Source organism: Lepeophtheirus salmonis, chromosome 5, assembly GCF_016086655.4.
Source record: "Lepeophtheirus salmonis chromosome 5, UVic_Lsal_1.4, whole genome shotgun sequence".
NCBI lineage: Eukaryota > Metazoa > Arthropoda > Copepoda > Siphonostomatoida > Caligidae > Lepeophtheirus > Lepeophtheirus salmonis.
The window spans coordinates 18,222,217-18,243,028 of record NC_052135.2 but is presented as its reverse complement, the minus strand read 5'-3'; the positions used below and the strand labels follow the sequence as shown (position 1 = coordinate 18,243,028).

Below are 20,812 nucleotides of genomic sequence, written 5' to 3'. Positions count from 1 at the left end.
TACAAAATTATTATTGACCAGAATCGGATTCAATATTATGTAGGACGTCAAAGAACAATTTCATCGTCATCATCAAAACCCAAAAAAGACAACTCAAATTGTTTAAATGTATAATTGTGATGGATATTAACAAAGTTTGATTAAAAATTAAATAAAAATTATGTCAAATTTAAAAATAAAAGCTTATATTATTTTATAGGATGTCCTCCTTAATGTAAGATATAATTTATACACACTTCCATAAAATATAACGCGTATATTATACATAGGTAGTTTAATTTTTTTAAGTATATTTATTCTGAGATGCATTGGACATACAATTTCAATGTTACATACTTTTCTTATGAAGAATTCTAACGTGTAGTAAATATAATAAGATTATGAATGTAACAATGTAATTGAATCCAGTCCTGATACTTATAATTTAATGTCAGGTATGAACAAGATGCATGTCTCCTGCAACGTCTCACTCCATAATGATATCCATTGGAATCTTGTAAAATTTATGAAACTTTATACTGGCAAAGCTATTCTTTCTCGCTACACCATCACAAAGTAATTGGAGTCCATAAGTAAAGTAGTGTTGTCAAAGATTACGAAAGAACGTTTGGGAAATGATAATCTTCTTGTCTTGGACGAAACTATGATCAATGACTGCAGTATTGATTGGTCCTCTGTATCATCATTTTTAGGTTGCCCTTATTCAATAAACTTGAGAGATGTTAAAAGGGCTGACAATATAACAATTGAAGTTTAAAGTCTTGAAATCATTTTTGACTCAGATTTATGTGGCAAGAGACAAAAGTTTTTTATTATCAATGAGTAATGACACAGCTTACTGTATAAAATCAGTCAAAACCCTTAAGCAAATTTTCCAAATTATATTGAAGTTCACTTGTCTCGCTCATGGTCTGAACAGAATAGGAATAAATTTTTTGTTTCTTAATTCTGGTGATCGAAAAGGATTGATTACTACGCCTGGCACTTCAATTCATTCTCAATGGTATGGAGAAAAACAATGATGGAATCAATAAATCAACAGCAATAACATTTCCATTCAAAAGGCCTTTTCTATAGTGAAACTTGTACACACAGCTTAAATGTGTACTGATGAATGAGGCCTCTACAATTTTCGTTGAGGTTATCACCAATAAAACCTACATAGTACAATCAATATAAGAATCTAAATATTAAGATATAATAACTCGTATACTCCTATCTACCTAAATCTTCATAATTCCCATTAGTTATTTTGCATCTTCATTATAGATTCTCTTCATACTCCATAAATAATTATTAATTACTCATTCTAAATAGTACTAAATATAATTAAAGAAAAAAGTATAGATCCAATATTCAGAGCTGTAATAAAGTCTTTCTTTTCCGTATTCTGGTCAAGTCCGAGTCATCATGCTGTGGGGTTTTCTGGTTCCAAGTACATGTTCTCATGCTCCTTGTTCATGGAAAAATAAATAATGTCTGGATCTACCTGTAGTCTCGTCTATGACAAGATATCCTTATTTCCACAAGTCAAAGAGTAAGGCCTTAATCTAGGGCTTACTCTTATCGAGTAAAATACTATGTAGATTTTAATAAAATGTAATTAACTTTAAAAATGGCTAAGAAGTAATATGACAGTAATAGTACGAAAGTACATAAGAAATAAATAGCAGTTGGTATGATTGAATTATTTGGTAATCTACCAAGCGATTTATGGTATTTTTTCCTTTTTCTATATGAAAGAAAGGTTGCGTGATACATTGAACGTTAAGACGTGCTGTACGTAGACGGGTTGAATTCGAATTAGTCCTTGTTCAGCCGTGAAAAATTGCTTACAATTATCAATGAATAACAATTATACAGAGGGAAAGATTAATTTTCTCACCAGCAACTTACTTTAGACCTTTTCTTTGCACATTTTTGGAGGAAATGTTGCAAGATACAATTAAGATAACAATTTGATCACAGATCCCCTTTCAATAAAATCCAAAATTATATTATTGCCTGTATTGAATAATTAATTCGAGATTTTGCTCCTACTAATTGGTCAAAATCATGATCTCTAACGTGCAATGATGATATGTCCCAACATATTTTACATTTATGATAATAATTAATAATATCCGATTCATCAGATAATTAAATCTTAAATACTTACATATTTATTTCAATAGTTGTTTTATTTATTAAATTCAAATCATATTAAAAACAAAATGACAATTTTTAATTTAATTTGTTTAATTGTTCAAAATAGTATAATAAAGATAATTTTATAATTTTTACAATATTGATTTTGTAAATGTATTTGGTACAAACAGTCTCTTAGTGAATTAAATTCCATAACTCTCATTAATGGGATTGAAGTATATTATTGATAAGTTGATTGATGATTGGTTCAATACAGGGGTGACATTTAAGTGTTCCCAAACCATCAGAGTTAGACAAACAGTCACACACCTGACATTCTTGTGGATGTGCAGACTCTGCAACTCGACTCGCAAAATGGTTAAGATCCTGCTTCTTAAAGGAATTTGAGTCAAATACAATGCCTCCACTCTCAACTGCAAGTGTGGATATATAGTCTTTGTTCATCTTCAAGAATCGTCGAAGGGATTTATTGGAATTATCCCAGGAGAATATGACTGAATCCCTGTTGTAACCTAGGATACCTTTTTTCGTTTTACAATAGTCTTTATTTTTTATACAAAATTCCCCTGGAACGAGTCGATGAGCAACAATGCCATTACTTTTGAGTGAAATCAGAGCATTACTAAAAAAGGATCCATCCATATTGGGCTGATGGTCATCACAGTGTAACATGATGATTGATTTACTAGAGACTGGACTATAATTAAGATATTTAATAGCAAATTTGAGTCCTTCATAGAGTCCCGTATTTGTTCTTGGCATAATACGAGTGTTATAATTCTGTTTTAGCTTTACATTTTTAAAAGCTTTAGCAATGTGTTTATAAGTAGTAAATATTTTACCACTGGATGTATATGGAATGGGTATGTTCAAATCATTTTTTCCACCATAACCCACAATCGAGTATCTATTTTGTGTTATATTCAAAGAGGTGAGTGAGCTTTCAAGCAGATTTGGAAGATTTTTGAAAAGAAGAGGATTACATTTTTGACCAATGTCGATCAGGAAAACAATATCAGCACCGTAGTTTCGTTGGCTTGTTTTTTGAACTATTCGAGAAGATTCGCCAACTTGCATAATTTGAGCATCCTCTGCAGTTAAACAAGTTGAACAAGACGAGGGTATCCAAAGAGCTATTCCTTTGTTTTTACAATGTATTGCGTATGCTGAGGCGGATGGACAATATCCCCTTGTTTTATCTATTGAATTTTTATATTTCCTCATACTATGAACGCAGAGATCATGATACGGCGTTGTTTCCACATACTCAAAACAAGGAAATAAGGCGGATGTAGAAGAATGAAACAAGTTCCAGCATTGCTCATCTTCTACAGAACCATTGGTCGGCTGTTTCTTCATATCAATTAGCACATCATGTCCATGACATTTCGGGCCTGAACTCCAAGAATTCATGAAGCCCTTACCATCTTTTGATACTTGTCTATTTCTTTTCATCCAATCATTGGCAGGTTCGTTGTCATAGACTCCAAACAAGCCACCTACTCTTGCAAAATACCATCCAGATACAGTCGTAGAACAATAATCGTACTCTCCGTTACATTCAATTTTGAACCCTTTATTGTTGCGTAGAAGGATTCTTTTTTCAGAGATTTGGCTAATGAATGAATTTGCTCCAAGTGTAAGTGGAAGTTCCACGGTTCTTCCATTTAAGGTAACCTAAAGATAAATAATAAATAAATGAATGAATTAGAAGATAAAATAGGAATTTGAATGGGTTCTACATACTTTTTCAAAGCTGAGTGTATTGATGTTGATTTCATTGTTCTCTGTATAAACAGTCAAGGAAGTTCTTCGGCCGTTGACGTAATTAACAATAACTTCAAACCTTCCATATAAAAAATCACTTATGAGAATATAAGAACATGTTTGTGGGAATATTTCATATCTCTTTTTATCGAATGTCATGATCCCACCATTTCCAATAATAAGAGCAGAACTTGAAAAAGGTGGAATTAAGGAGTAAGGATCCGTAGAGAGAATGTTTCTAATGGCTTGAGACGTTTCAATGATGGTGTTTTGAAGTATCATCATGTTCCTATTCACTTTCTCTTGGTCCCTTCCCAATAGAAAATCAATAATCTCGGGTGTCTTTTTGAATGATTTCCAAGTAAAAGGTAAGTTCTGAGTTAGTTTAAAGGATCTATTATCATATGTAAAGCTATGCAACAAAAAATCATCAATATTTGCCAAATTTGATAAAATGGATGCAAGTATTTCAATTCGGCCCGTAAGGGAACCAATTATTTGCCCTGGATTTAATTCTACAATATTGGGCCCTATAACTCTTCTTACAGCATGCCCAAAGTTGGATACTATATATCCAATAACAGGAAAGTTATTTTCGATAGATGATACTGTTTTCCTCACATATGAATAAATTGTGGACGTCCACTTTTCATATATAGTTTGAAACTTGGTGATTTGATATGAAATAATGTTGACGTATCTAAACACAATGTACATAATATCAGCTCACTTTAACTGAAGATAGTTTCAGGTAGAAAAAAACACTTACCTCTTCAAATCACCATAGAGCTCTTTGATTCTTCCAGAAAATTCAATCTCTTCGAGCCAACTACGATAATCCAAATACAAATTTAATATCTCCTCAACAATACCCAATCTACGAAGAAAGATTAATGTGTCAGACAAATCTTCCTGGATTCCTTTGCTCATGTCTTTGAAGAGAGTTTGAACTTCTTTCCACGTTCCATTCAACCAGGCTTTGTATACTTGTATATATTTGTTAGTAATATGAATGCTCTTGCCCAAAAAACTTTTTAAACTTTGAAAGTACGAAGCAAAATGTATCTTTTGGAATGAACTTATCACAAACTTTGGAAATTCATATGAAATATTGACAACTCCAACCTCAATTAATTCAATAACTGCCTTGTTAAAATCAATGGCAATGTCTTTGAGGCTCTCCGCTATTATATCAAAATCCCGAATCCAGGTTTTACTATACAAAACGAATAGATACAATAATATAATTAAAAAAAGTATTTTGAAATCCATAATTTAAATATAGTTGAAGTGTATATATTATGTAGCATTTAATCATTAAAGCATCTTCAGTCTCTAAGGCAGTCGAACATGATAATGTAGGTAATGATATATATATTCGGTTTAGTAATCAAACTTGTGAGCTAGTCCTTCACAAACAAAAATCTTGCAGATGCTCCTATATATTATACACAATCATACGATATACACATTTATGCTGTCCCTCTCTAAGATAAAACATCCAATCTCTGGGAAAAAATTGTTTCACTCAATCACAGCAAGATAACTGGGATTTTATAAAAAAATTACAAAGCATTTATTTTTATCCTAAAAGTAAGATGTTCTAAGCAAAATTTATTTCCAAAATATAATACAATTAGGTAATTAGAAGCAACAATTATGTTTTGTATGAAAAAATAATTATTTTATTATCAACTAATCTGCTATATTTGAAAATTTCGTGATATAAAAACTTTTAGAATAATGGATTAGTTTTATCTTGAAATCTTATCCGTGAAGATTACTTAGAATTGATCTTTTTTGTTTCAATTTTATAAATAAAATAATCACACCATGTCCTCAATTGATAACACAGAAAGTAAAAAAACAAACAAACATAAAACACCCACGTAGCAAAAAAGCCTTGCATCTTGAGAGAACAATTGCATTTTTGCAAAAGCTCTAGTAATCATGTCGAGTTATTCTTATTTCAAGCTACTCAAAAGCCGTCAAAGTATGGTAAAATTAAAAAATCTAGATATACCAATGCTATTTAAATATTTAAATTACAGAGCTTAGAATAGGTGACCGGATGTTACATTACACAACATCATACGAAGAACCAGAATAATCTGGTTTTGATTAAATAAAAGTTTAAGTAAGTATTCATATTCAACCATTATAAACTGCTCCAAAAGGAGTTTATTTAATAAAGTAATAAAATTTATGTGTAGTTGGACAAGCAAAAATATATGTGGAAATAGATCCTATATCTAATTCTAATTATTTAATCTATAATGATTAATAAAGAAAAATATCTTGGATTGCCTGAAAATTCAACACTATTAATAACTATTCAACACAGCTATTTAATTAAAATTTATCTGGTGATTTAAAAGCTCTTAGCTATCAAAATTTTCAAATATGACAGATTTGTTGATCATTAGAAATCCATGAAGTTGTTATTTTCTCTTAGAAAACATAAACATAGTTTAATCTAATTACAGGGTATTTTACAATGAAATTTTCTTTAGAAAATGGTACTTAAATGACAAATATATATAGTAAAATCCTATTATTATGCTGTGGCTAAGTAATACAATTTTGTAAACAGAGATAACATCCTTTCATCAGACAAGGACAACTTATGTATCCTCATCCCTTCAATTTCGATCAACGAAATAGAATATTCTAGCCATTCCTTCTACACGTCGTTACCTTTATTCTATCTTGCAGCCTTTGCTCCAAAAAGAAAAGAGGAAAAAAGGGACAAAATCAGTTGGTAGCAGTTAGTTTCTAACTATGGAATTATAATTATTTAATAATTGTTGTGAATTGTTCACAGCAAGCTTAATAAGAGCTCATTCAAATTCAATCCATCAACGCTGTTCCGAACACTGATAATGGAGAAAAGAAGCAGAAAAAATACAGCTAACAGTAAAATACTGAGTAAACTTTTATGTTAGTGAGGTAACGCCGTGCCTAAGGAATTAAATTAGTAATAAAAATCGGAGATAGTAAGGAATCAAAATTTAATCAGTCTTGTTGATGACTGTTTTATCATCGCCATCCCAAAATAATTTGACAAACAAAATTTTTATTTTTGTTCGATTGACATTTTATTTCCTTACAACAGTATTAATAAATAACATTTTTTTAAATTAAAAGATAATGAGAAAGATACAGAGATAGAGAGAAACAGAATCATCATGAATGCATAATTAATTAATCTATTCCTTATAAATATCTATTAGTAACCTTGAACTCACCACAAGGACTCAATATAATTCAATTGTTTCAAAGTAAAGCTTCTCATTTTCTCATTAGGGATTCTCTGGCATGTATGTTTAAATGTTTCGTATAAATCCTTAACCCCCACCGGCTTAGTTGCATAAAGTATTTGATCCAATGACTCTTCGAAAAATCCTATCCATCTTTGCTTAAGTGCATGTCCGAAATCTCGTACATAATGTGTATCAAAATCAATTTGATGATAAGGTATATTGAAAAAGGAATCCCGGAGGTTGAGATCACTCAGAGATCCACTCATAGAAAGCTCTGTGCCGGTATGATCCAGAGTTGACATAGCAGTGAGGATTTGTCCAACGTCAAAGACAACTTTTTTATCATCCAAGAGCCCAATGGTGGCGTTTAATGGATCATTATTGATAATAAACAATTCATGGATCAGAATAAGATTGTATGGCTGTACTTCCATTTGTAGACTCACTAATTTGTCCTCAAACTTTGTGATGATAAAGTCTGTTCGATGGCGACCGTCTTCAAGAAGATGGGTGGTACTCTGAATGCATAATATATTTCACATGTACATAATTGTGTATTAAAATTATAATTAATAACTTACGAGTAGTTCATAGCTTGCTTCAGGAGACAAAACATTGATTCTAGACATTGACATTGTTTTCTTCGATAAAAATGAGAATTTCACATGGAAATCCTTCTTTGTGTGACCATTTTGAGTTTCGATGCTAAAGTGGCCAACGTCTTCCAAAAGAAGATTAATCTGAATAAAGGATCAAAATTTGAATAATGTGAATGTAAGAATATTTCTCATGATGATCCCTTACCTCTAATTTTAGATTTTCAGTTGGTTCATAAGTATTTTTAAATTTAATTCCAAGGGTTTTATGACTTCGTTTATGAATAATGAACGCTTCAAAATCATCCCAGATGTCATTTCCCTTGTGCTCTATCTTGATTTTCTTTGTTTCAAGCTCTTTGAAAATTGTGATACTCATTTCTCCAAATTTGTAGTCGGGAAGATCTCTATTATCCTCCCAAAAAAGGGATATTCCAAAACTACTATCATCCATGCTTACGGTGTGTTTCAAGTGTCCTTTTGACATCGAAATAATTATTGAATATACTTTAATATGTTCCTTGAATAAACTCTCAACTCTGAATAGCTCTTGAGATCCTTGAGAGAATGCAAAGTGAAAATCCATCAATCCATTAAATTTATAGGATACTAAAATCCCATTTCCACTTGCCTCTTCCCAATTAAAAAGAAGGCTGTTTGGTCGAATATTTAATTGACATGCGTAGTCGTTACCAAAGCTGAATTTGCCATCAAATCCATCAAAGTTTTGTGTGAATGCCACATCGAATGAAAGATTAAAGAAAGATACTTCTTTGAACGTAATGGCATTGAAATCAGGATTCCATTTCAAATGTAGGAATCTTTTGGAGTTTTGATTTAATAATAATTCTAAAACTCCATTTTTCTTTTTAAATTCTCCCTCAGCAATCACCATAACTTTGTTCTGATCCCTGCTTCTAAACCATTTACTTTTTACAGCATCAAAACCGTTATTTTTGAAAAAAAATTCCATGATTTGATTTGAGGAGTACTCAAGCCGGGTATGTAAATCTAAGGAGATTCCCGTTCGCTTAAAATCTAATTTTAAATTTAGTGACTCTTCATCGCTTAAAGAAATGCCAAAACCACCTTTGACTGATGAAAATGGTTGAAATTCCTGCACATACACCATTAGTTTTTTAATTGGCGAATAATTGACAATTAAATTGTTCGTTTGAAACTCGTAGAGGATTGAGAAGTTGGTATAAGACTGAATAAAGTACTCAAATTGAAAGCCAAGTTTCAAATTCGGAATATTAGTATATAATTTCAACCTTTTCCGATCCCCCCAATCGTATCCAGTCTTTATTTCAAATCTTCTGCTAAACGTAAATGTTGTCGTGATCTCAGCGTCGATCAAGAGTTGATACAAATTGTAGGACACATCTATATTGATTAAATCATCTCCATACCGAATCAATCCTTTTACTCCACTTTGGAGAATCTCCTTTATATCCAGAACAATATCAATTTCTGTGTCCTTTAAGTACATAATATTGCTTTTGAGAATTGCTTTAAAATGTATTTGAGGTGTTCCCAGTCCTTCGTAGACAATGTTAGCCCGAGCAGTTTGAAAATTTGGTCCATTTAATCGAACGTTGATAGAGTTATTGTAATATTCAAAGTCCACTTCGTATTTTCCAGCAAATGAATTAATTGTTAAATGTGCAGATTCTGTGGATAAGGAATGATTCCCTTGAATGAATTCATAATTTTTGAAAGGTGTTATGGCTTCAAAATTAAAATCCTTTCCATTAATGTTGAATACTTTGAGGGATAATTCTGCAAATCTATCAAAATTTGTTTGTGTTTTAATGCTCCACCAATCTTTCTTGCTTCCTCTGAGAATCTCTGACTTGATTTGTATACCATAAATAAATAGGGATCCGCTTGCAGTTAGCTCATTTAAGGACCATTTCAAATCAACTTGGTTTCCATTATACTCTAATACAAAAAATGATTTTAAAAGAGTAGAAATCATGATGTTTCCAAAGAGTCCTGATTTCATTTGAATATTAAATTCCCTGTCAAAATACAGGGTCTTTGGTAATGTCATCCAAAGTTCATGAGATTCACCATTAGTTTCCAGAGCCATATTCAGAGAAAAGTCATCATTGTTTTCATTTCCTTTCAAAGAGAGAGAAAGTGTTGAAAATTGATAGTCCAAATTCTGATAATTCATTTCGAAAGCCCAGGATTGCTCTAGTCCTTTAATATAATTTAAAGCGGATACAGAGATAGAAATAGGACCATAGGAAAGACGCCCAGAATATTCATCATTATAATTTACATGAACTGTGACATGACCATGGGATAGATATGGGCTTTCAAAGCTAAATATACCTGTTGAAGCGGGAGATAAAGAGTATGAAGCCTTATGGATTCCATTTCCAGTCATGAATACCAAGATTCCACTTGATAACCAGTCCGTATTAGTTTTTCTTAGTTCTATACCAAATATATCGCGCTTATTTCTTCTTGTTAGGATTCTTGCATCGTCTCCCTGCATTGTCATTTCAATGCCGCTATCACCGTGCATCAAGGATATCTCGAACTTCCCTTTGGGTCGAAGGTCCATCATAAAGTTGAGCCTTTTTACAAATTGTATTTCTCTTGCATCAATGAACAATGTTCCACTAATGATTTGATTAATCCAAGATACATTTGTTTCAAACTTTCCATCTTTGCTCGTAAAAAATAGGATTTTTAAACCAGTCTCTTTATCAAAATTAATTTTAAGTTGAATATTTTCTGATCCTCCGAAATAATCCAATGTTGAAGGAGTAGCATTCAAGTCAATTTCAACATCGTATACATAATGATGATTGTCAAATTTCACTTTAAAATTGTTATCATAAACGTGGCCACTGATGAGACTGCTATTTGGACCACTCTTAAATTGCCCTCCAAAGGGAATTTCAAGATTTGCAATTTGACTAACCTTAATGATAATCCTTCCCTCCATTTCTCCATCATCACTGATTTTATAACGGAATGAAACCGCATTAATTTTATTTTCCATGTTTAGTGAGAACGTAAGATCAAAGTCCTTCTTTTGTGTCTTAATTACGGCAACGGCTTCAAATAGTTTTTCGAGGTATGTTGGGATGCTGATTTTAGTCTGAACTTGGAAATTATCTTCTACTTGGATAGATGAAGAAACATCATAAAGTACATTGGTTACAACTGCCTTTGACACAAAAACATAAGACTTTTGGGACTCTTTTTGGCCAACTTTCAAACTCAATTCAATGGGATCATCATTAATATTTGTTTTAATAGTCCCTTCAAAATATCTTGCTTGTAGTGTATAATGCATTTCTAACTCTAGAGGATCTGAAAAAGATGATTCGAATTTCGATTCAAAACAAACACCACCATTTTTCTTTTTAAATTGTACATGCAAATCTGCAAAAACACTTTCATCGAGAGACTTGAGTTGCACATCAAGTTCAGCATGCTCATTTTGGTTATGAACCATTTTAGTGCGTAGAGTATACTTCTTCCCCTCAGTATTAAACTTTCCTTCAAATTCCTTACTATCCTCAGTCATGGAGATCAGTTTAACATCCATTTCAATATTTTGAAAGCCCTGAATGGGTAAATGTATCTCTACTTCAACGTGTTCATCGTCCTCAAACTCAATTTTAAATTTCATTTCCTTACCAACAGCTCCAGCCTCTAAATGAACACTCTTTTCATCATCACTCATTTCAACTTCAAACTCGAGATGAATGGCCTTTTCCGTTTGAGTATGGACCTCAAAGTCGAATGCAAGATGGGATACATCGAAATGGAGATGAGAACCTATTTTGATTTCATTCTCATCCGTTCCAATGCGTGTGTGTAATTCTGTCTTTGAATCCGTCAAAAAGAGGAGTTCAAATTCATTTGTCTCAAATCCGGCATAAGGAGTGCTCACGTGGAGAAGAAGTCTCTTCTTGGCATTCAATTCCGAGTCTATTCTATATTCATCATTATTCACGACTACTTTAATATCTCCTTTCCTTGTCCCTTCTCCATTATTAGTTTTTTTCCCAACGACTAAGAGTTTTTTTAGTGGCGCCAAATTTGACTCCAGTGCTAGTTCAAAGTCAACTTCGTTCATATTTAACTTTTTAATGCCGCCCTTCAACTTAATTTGTGAATCCATTTTTTCATATAATGCCTTAAAAGTTTTTTTGTCCTTATTAATAGCGACCTTCAAAATAGCCTTTCCATTTTTGGATAAACTACTCTCAAGCTGTCCATCAATAGCAAGCATTCCGGGATTATTTTTTATCTTCATTTTAGCATGAAGTAAAGAGTCATATTTTACATCTAAGAGGACAGTATCTCCTAACTGCTGAACAAAAAGATTGAAAATCTCACCATCTGAAGATGTAGGTATAAAACCTATCTTAAAATTTTCCAACCCATCAAGTTTAATTGTCCCCTTTCCTAAGTCTCTATCATCCATTTTAAATGAGCATTCCAAGGATAAATCATAACCCTTTGATAGTTTTTTGAAGCGTAGCTCTGTGTTTAAAATTAAAAAATGAGGACCTGAGCTTATGTAGCCAAAGGGTGGAATATCCAAGATCGTTTTCATTTTAATGGTGTCTTCCTCTTTGGTAGATGAAAGTTTTTCATGATGGAACGAAGCTTGTTTCTCTTCATTTCGAAATAATTCATAGTTGATAAAATCAAGAGCATCTCTCTTCCCTTTGAATACAAACATACTTTTGTCATCCTTTGAAAGTTTTAAGAAAAATTCAGACTTCTTGGCATGAATGTTGAAATTGGCGTCTAAGCTGTAGCGAGATTTGTCGAAATGAAAATCAAAGTCTGTGTAGTAAGTGGGTGGTAATCCAGGAGATAAAGATTTTTTTGTAATAACTTGACCATTGAAATCAATAAGTGGGAAAGTTTGATCATCGAAGATGTCAATTATGATATTTGTACCCTTTTTACTATCGAGGGACGTGAGAAGAAGACGAAGATGTACCGTTCTGGAAATAGGAAGGTGCAGAAGGAAATCAAGAAGAAGTTTAGATTTTTCGATAAAAACAAAATCAAAAATAAGTCTCCAGTCGTTATTAAATTTTCCTTCAAGATTGTAGCCACCCTCTGTAGATTTGAGCTTAATCTCAATCTGGCCATTAATCTTTCCTTCCATATTTGCAATTAAATGTTTATCCTCAGAGACTTCAAATTCAATTATGAGATCTTGCTTTACAACATCAAAGGCATCAATACTGATATTCAGGGATTTCCATTGCAAGAGTGAAAAGGAAAAATGTCCTAGTTTATGTGCAAGAATCTCCAGTTTGAGCGGGACAGGAATAACAGATTTTTGAGACAACATCCAAGCAAAATTTAATTCAAAGTCTTTTTCATCTGGTAAATGAAGGGTAATTTGGGCATCATTTTCATTAAGAACATAGGTTCCTTTTGCATCTTGATCAAGCACTTTGATTTTTACATTCCCTTCTTTGGAAGTAAAAGAGATTTCCCCTTCAGCTAGTTTATTGACCTCATCAATCATTTTTACAAAAACATCAAAGCTAAGAGTTTTCTCTTGATCCATAGATATCTTTATTTCAAATTCTTTGATATCATTCTTGATACCCTTATAGAATATAGAAGACTTTTCTTCTCCATAATGAATAACTAAGTTCTCATCAAATACTCGTTTGTAACCGAAAAAATTGTGGGTTAATATCCCATGATAATTCAATACAAAATGGCTCCAATTCACTTCAGTATTAAATTCTATGAATTTTCCACTTTCGCCCTTTCCAACTGACTTGAAAGTAAATTTTAATTTATCAGGAATATACTCAGACTCAATGTCGAATGAGAAAACACCCTGTAATGAGGAATCCGCTTTCAGCTTATAATTTTCGTAATCCAGATTGAAATTAAAGGCTTGACCTTTTTTACCGTCCTGCTCGACTCTATAGTCCCCGAAGAGTAAATGAACTTGAACAAGTGAATTTGGATTCTCAAAGTCGAAGGATGCACCAAATCCAAAGTCAACATCGTTTCCTTTGGATTCAAAGGAGAAGGTTTTTTGAGCTGGGCCATCAGACATAAATTCCATATTCATAGACTCTAAGGCTTCGAACGGAGTTTGAACAGACAATTTTAGATTCTTGTTCTCATCCACACTGTAGGATCCTCCAAGAGAACGCTTGGATCGAGGAGATGAAGACACAAATGGACTTGAGACGTAAAGAGAATACTCTCCATCGTTGGAGTAAGAAAGAGAGTGTAAGTCTCCCGAGGAATCTTTGAATGCCAGCAAATTTCCATCAAGGTCCATGCTATAGGTTCCAAAATTATCGTTTGACACAAAGCCTTGAACGTTGCCATTCTTCATTGTATTAAATCCAAGTATTGGGCCGTCCTCATTGCTAACACTCAATTTAAGTGTTCCTTTTTCCATATAATCCATGGATAATGAAACAAGAGTATGAGGGAATGCAAAACTTTCCACATGGAATTCACTCCTTAACTCTGATTGACTTGATATGGAATAATTTCCTTTAAATTGAACATAAGGACTGAAATTGAGACCCATGCTCAAGGCATTGGGATGATTTTCTTCTAAATTAAATGAGTATTTCTCCAAACCAATTGCTGTCAAATCCAAATGCATATCCACTTCCAAATGAGATTTTGAGGATTTTTTGACAAACACATGATTGTTTAAAAAGAGTGCATTGAACTCATTATGTGTCATTTTAAATGAAAATGGAGCCTTTATGTCATTAATAGGTAGAAGCATTGTTTTAATGGCAATGTTTCCTTCCATTTCCTTGGGGTTTTTAAATTTATAAGAGAACTTCATGAAATGTTCTTCATTGAAAAGCCTTCCTTTCAAGGAAATATCAATGTGACTAGTATCCAGGGAGAGAGAATCAAAATGGAAAGAAATTTCCTTACCCCAATGTTGAAATAATGGAGAACTTACATGAGCATCCAATTTAAGGGATCCTCCAGAGTTTTTAAAAGTGATTCTACCAATGAAGATATTCTGATTTGATCTCTTGCTCACGTTAATGTCTACATCAAATCCAGATGACAAACTATTTAGTTTAACAACAACGTTACCAATATTACTCTTAATATCCCCCACAAAACCTCCTGGTCCATCTTTTTTAAAGTCGATCTCACCAAATCTCTCAGTAAGCCAATCACCCGTGGATGAATATGATAATTTTATTCCATCACTAGAATATTCCCAGGATCCTTTAAGAGTATTACTAGATCCGATATGGATTTGAAAGTCTCCGTCTTTTTCAGAAAAGGTCCCGGTTCCCTTTGCTTTCATTACTTCATTGCCATTGGCATCCTTGATATGTCCATCAAATTCTAAGGACTTGCCATTCTTAAGCATTATGTTGAGATCAAAGTTCTTACCCAAGAGTACTCCATTCAACTCAAGCTTTCCATTTTGTTTCTTTATCAATCCCATAACAGTGACATCTACCAGGTTTCCAAAAATGGATCTTGGTGCTGATATTTCCATCTTTTTGAGCAAACTTTATCTCCAATTTCTCAAAATTGTGTAGAGGTGTGGCAATACTCAATAAGAACTTTTGGAAATTATCGTTTGCATATTTTATAGAGTATTCTCTGTCATTGCGTTTGAGCTTTAATGTAAACTTCCCAGGGCCAGAGGAAAGCCCTACTTCAACTTTCTTTGCCAATTGAAATGTTGTTACAATATGAGCCATGAACTTTAGTTCCTTGGATGATAAGTCAGAGAGTTGATGACTATATTTGATTTTTTCTGCATCAAAATTTAACTCAAATTTCAAATCCTTGTATCCATCTATTTTCATTTTTCCATTGGTATTACTCATTGCATTCACAATTTTCTGTTTAACTTTGAATTCAGCCATGATGACATCTCTTTCACTCTTAACACTTCCATGAATCTCCAAATACTGTGGATAGAGGAGCTCAAAGGTTGAACTACCCAGATTGTATTGGATTTTAAAGTCGTCACTGAGGTAAGATGAAGTAACGACAAGTGACATATCTGAGCCTTCATTCCTGGCCTTTACTTCGACAAACTCCTTTTTCATCACGAATTTAGAGTGGATATTTTTGAAGCCAGGAGTATACTTGATTGAGCTCTTCAGAATATTTTGACCCAAAAAGTCCAAATTAACATCATAGACAATAAAATTAGATGAGTCATTTGACTTAGTAATTGAGAACTCAATATTCTGCTCCATACATAATATTTTTACCTCTAAGAAATCCAGGAAGCCTTTGCTTGTAGCGGATAGCTCAAAAAGTTTAAGACTATCAAGTGAGGCATTGACAAATAATTTTGGATTCTGTTTATTCCAATCAAGTTCTATTTTAAATTTTGATGCTTCATCACTCATACCAGCTTCTCCAGATACGAGGAAATATTTATCTTTTATAACAAAGTCTGCTTTTGCAAAAATCTTTAGTATATCTTCGTTGTCTTCAGACATGGATGCTTCAAAAAAAATGTTTGTTTTGCTTAGTTTGAACTTTATTTCAAACTTATTTGAATTGGAGTCCCCAGACGTAAAAGTTGAATCGTCAAATTTAATACCAATATCAATTTTATCCTTCTTTTCAGCTTGGATGGAAAAGAATTCCTGCTTTTGGATTCCCTTCAAGGAAAACAACCAATCACTTGCATGGATCTTATAATTTCCATTTATGGTGACTTTGGATTTTTTCAAATCAACATTAAATGTACCATCAGAGTCTGAAATATCGTGAGACACATGAATATTTTCATAAATTTCACCTCGATATTTCATGGTCAAGTCCAGGTTTTTAAAGGGGAAAGAGTCGAAGGTACCAAAGGTCTCATAAAGTATCCCATCTGTCACACTGTTTATTTTGATTTCATTTTTGAAAGAGCCATTTGAATCAGATATCCTTTTCCATGTAACTTGAGTATTTGAATCAAAGCCCTTACTCACTAGTTTGAAAGAGACAAAGTCTTCTTTGAACTCTCCATTCACAGTTAATATCTCTGCTTCTGTTGCTTTTAAGACTCCATGGATTTCGTTATTCTTTAGCTCAAGTGAGCCACTTAATGACTCTGGGTGTTTGCCTGTCTTCATATAAATATCACCCTTCCATTCAGATAACTTTTTGAAATCCAACCCTACCGTAAATGCATAGTCAAATCTAGAGTCCTCAGTCTTATACTCAAATTTGAAAGCAGATTTGTCAAAGAATGTGATTTTGTACTCACTCATTGAATTCTTCTCCTCAACTTTTTTACCTAAGAAATTAGTTTTATATACTAACTCTTCTTTGCTATAAATCTCATTTTCCCTATAATAGGAACTCTCCTTACGAGAAAGTTCAAAAATATTCTTTTTGTCATTGTACTTTAAACTGGTCTCATGCTCGTTAATGCCATCTGATGATTGTGCATACTTGTGTTTGAGGAAGAAATTACGAACTGGACTTTTGATTTCTAAAAGTCCTTCCTTATTCAGGTTTGCCTTAAAATTCAAATTGAATTCGTTTTCTTCATGTTTCAACATGGGTATAATGACTTGTGAAGTGAGTTCTAATGCTTTCAATGGGTTTCTCAGATCATATTTGATTCCTAAAGCCAAAAGCAATTTACCCTGGGATTTGAAACCAAATTGGAAAGGGCCTTCATTATCTCTTTTGACACGGAGTGACATTTTTTTCAAGTCTTCAAAAGGTGTATTGATACTATAGTTCTCAACTCCATCTTCATCCATCATAGACTCCATGCTAATTTCTCTCTTAGAATTATCGTGTCCAAATTGGATTCCCATGGATTTTGCTGAAGGTTTTTCAAGGTTCTTGGATATTTTGGAGAAAAGCTGCAACTTTCCGGAAGGCAAATATGGACTCTCTACACTTACATCACCAACATAATCTGGAGAGATTGAATATTGTACTCGGTGTACTCCAGCATCCGTACTTAAAGATGCTACTCCACTTCTTAAATCATTTTTATTCCATTCGAAAGAAGTTTCTCTCTTTCCTCGATTAAGTTTTAAATGGCCAGCCTCCTCTTCTAATAGTAGATTAACTGAATTTTTGTTATTGAAGAGAGTAAATTCAAACTTTCCTTTGGGCTTAAAATCTGCATGGAAGGACGCAGACTTTTTGTAATTGGATTGATAGATCTCAAAGCCTGCCTTTCCTCTGGCAATTTCATTTTCATAAAATAATGCACTCTGTACTTCTCCTAGAATGTTGGAGCTAGCAAAGACCTTAGCCCCAACCTTGTTATTAAAGAAGAGTTCAAACTTCAAATCAGGTGAATTTGATTTTGAGGAAAGTATTTTAGGAACCTTGACATATGAGTGAATAGACAAAATGTAAAAGCCTTTAGATGGGTTCTTTGTGTGAGTAGGAGGATATGAGAGTTCCAGGGATCTTTGACGATGAAGTGTCATATTCATGATGTTTTCATTATTCATAACCAAAACTGACTTTAAAATCAAGTTTCCAGGGGAAGGTTTCTGCAATGCAAGACTTAACTCATTCCTGATGCCTTCAAAATCTAACACAAAAGTTGCTTCGGACTTCTTTCGATCGTCCACAATGACAAAGTCTAATTCAAATCCCTTGAAAAAAGAGGGAATCGAGACTTTAGAAGTGAATTGAAGATTACCCTCAAATTTAAATGAGAATGCAATATCAAAATAAGTTTTCTTTCCAATTGCCTTTGCTTCTGCAACAAAAGTTTTATCCTCGTCAATACCTAACTTGTATACAACTTCCATATGTGGTAAAGGAGCATAAGACAACTTGGCCTTCCCTTCAAAGTATCTGTTGTTGAGTTTGTAATGCACATTTCCTTTAGCTGGATCCATGAATGAAGATGAGAGTGAGAAGTCAGCATCCAATCCTTGAGCCAAATTTTCATGTTTAATATCAAGGTGTAGATCGGCAAAGTCATTTCCTCCGTCAAGAGACTTGAGCTTAATATCCAATTTAGTGTTCTTATTTTGTTTGCTCATCATTTTGGAGTGTAAAGAATACTGCTTACTACCAGTTGTAAACTTCCCCTCAAATTCCTTATTGTCTCCAGTCATGGAAATCAACTTCAAATTCATTTCCAAATTTTCAAAGCCTTTAATGGGTAAGTGCATCTCTACCTCCACGTGTTCATCATCTTCGAATTCGATTCTCAACTTCATTTCCTTACCAACAGCTCCAACCTCCAAGTGGAAAGATTTTTCATTCTGTCCCATCTCAATCTCAAATTCAATATGAACGGCTTTCTCGGCATGTGTGTAGACATCCAAGTCAAATGCAATGCGAGGAAGGTTTAATGAGAAATGAGAGCCTACTTTAATTTCATTTACTCCTTCTCCGATCCTTGTATGCAATTCAGCCTTATTATTCTCAAATAATATTTCAAATTGATTGTGTTGATATCCCAGGAATGGAGTGTCTACACTTAAGATTGTTTTCTTATTTTTAACGTGTTCAGCTTCAAGTAAGAATTTTTGTTGATTGAAATTAGCCTTCAATGATATCTTGGACTCAGAAGGTGATTTTTTGATATAACTACCATGAAAGGAAATTACTTTTAAGGACGGGAATGTGGACTCCATTGCAAAGCCGAAATCCGTGGATTCTCCTAGTTTCTTAACTTCTCCTTTGACTTTGATGTTATCTTTGCCCAGGTCAACGAGTGCTTTGATTGTTTTTGTATCTAAATTAATTTGTATCTTTGAGACAACGAGATTAGGTTTTTGTAATTGGTTCTCCAATTTGGATTCAAGGAGAAGAACGTTGTTTTTAAATACTAGTTTTGAGACAAACTTTATCAAGGATCCATACTCAATGCTCATGGATTTTTTTGCATCATGTTCTATCCTAACAATGAGTTCCTTGTTATCTTTTAGAAGAGGACTTGACATAGTTAATGAGGTACTTCCAGGATTTCTATTCAGCTTAACTTTGGCATATTCATTATTATCCGCAGAAAGGATGAGCTCAATGGCTCCTCTCAGTTCTGGATAGGAAAACTCGTTTTGTTTCTTTATTGCAATATTAATTGATTGGTATTTAGTAGCTGAGGAATGAGGGATCTCCAATTTTGAATGGTATAAACTTCCATCTTTACCATCGATGATTGAAGATTCCTTGCTGTATGTAAAAACAAATATTGTCTTGTTCCTTACAGTGAGCTCATATTTTATTTGGGAGAATCCACTTCGCTTACCTTTCAAGACGAATACAGTTTCTCCATTTTTCAAGCCTTTAATATTGAAATCAGATTCTTCAATTGTCAATTTGATGTCAGAGTGCAATTGATACTGTACACCCAAAACAGAAGAGTTTAAAGATAAATGATACTTGTTTTTTTCGGCAGCATTTAGTTCGGCTTTTAGGGTTACGGTTTTAAAGTTATTGTCAAGGATGTCCATCTCAATATTTCCATTGTATATCTGATTTTTTCTCTTTAGGTCGATCGTAATCTTTTGAGGAGGGTACCATGAGGGATTAGCTTGGATATCGAATAAAAGATTATTCTGGTTCATTTTCCCCAAAACAGAACCAGATAGATCAGGATGAGTAAGTTTACCTTCAACATTCCAATCAGAATCAGTATGTTTGGAATGAAGGGTTAGCTTTAGATTTACAGTTCCCTCCAGTTTAATTGCTATGTTTGTATCTCCTGGTGCTTGAGCTAAGGAGGCATCTAATTTTTTGGTCAACAATTGTCATTGTAGGAGACTTGAGGAATACAGAAGCGGTCAAATGTTTATTAAGTGTGGCATCGATGGAAAAGTCAAGCTCAAAGTTTGACTTCATAGAGATCTTATACACATAGTGTTGGTTTGATCCATGTGCCCATTCAAATTTCAAATTCATGGGTTTATTATCAGGAATATCAAAGGTAATAGATAAATCCTTGTCTGTCAATTTATACTTTCCGTTGCTTTTCTTTCCCAAAACTTTCATAAGAAAATTCCCTTCCTTTGAAGCAAAGGTTACGTCACCCTCAATAACCTTTTTAGGTTTAAATTCGTCCACAAACCAATC

The 20,812-nt window shown here is 33.2% G+C and overlaps 1 protein-coding gene across 1 annotated transcript; it reads right to left on the bottom strand.

Moving 5' to 3' along the window:
- Positions 1 to 2,151: 2,151 nt before the first annotated feature.
- On the bottom strand, positions 2,152 to 19,193 carry LOC121118592 (uncharacterized). Its single transcript, XM_040713172.2, has 6 exons — positions 7,983 to 19,193; positions 7,760 to 7,918; positions 7,164 to 7,696; positions 4,685 to 5,131; positions 3,895 to 4,615; positions 2,152 to 3,825 (listed from the first exon to the last, which is right to left on the bottom strand). Exons 1-6 carry the CDS (start codon positions 15,288 to 15,290, stop codon positions 2,350 to 2,352), a joined length of 10,644 nt encoding a protein of 3,547 aa, XP_040569106.1. The 5' UTR covers positions 15,291 to 19,193; the 3' UTR covers positions 2,152 to 2,349.
- Between the last annotated feature and the right edge of the window lie 1,619 nt (positions 19,194 to 20,812).

Excerpts from the sequence above, each read along its gene's own strand:
- LOC121118592 (XM_040713172.2), bottom strand. The coding sequence starts at position 15,290 with ATGGAAATATCAGCACCAAGATCCATTTTTGGAAACCTGGTAGATGTC. Across the intron at positions 7,919-7,982 it reads CTGAAAATCTAAAATTAGAG|ATTAATCTTCTTTTGGAAGA; the intron begins GTAAGGGATCAT and ends TCCTTTATTCAG. Across the intron at positions 5,132-7,163 it reads AATTATATTGAGTCCTTGTG|TAAAACCTGGATTCGGGATT; the intron begins GTGAGTTCAAGG and ends CGTTTTGTATAG.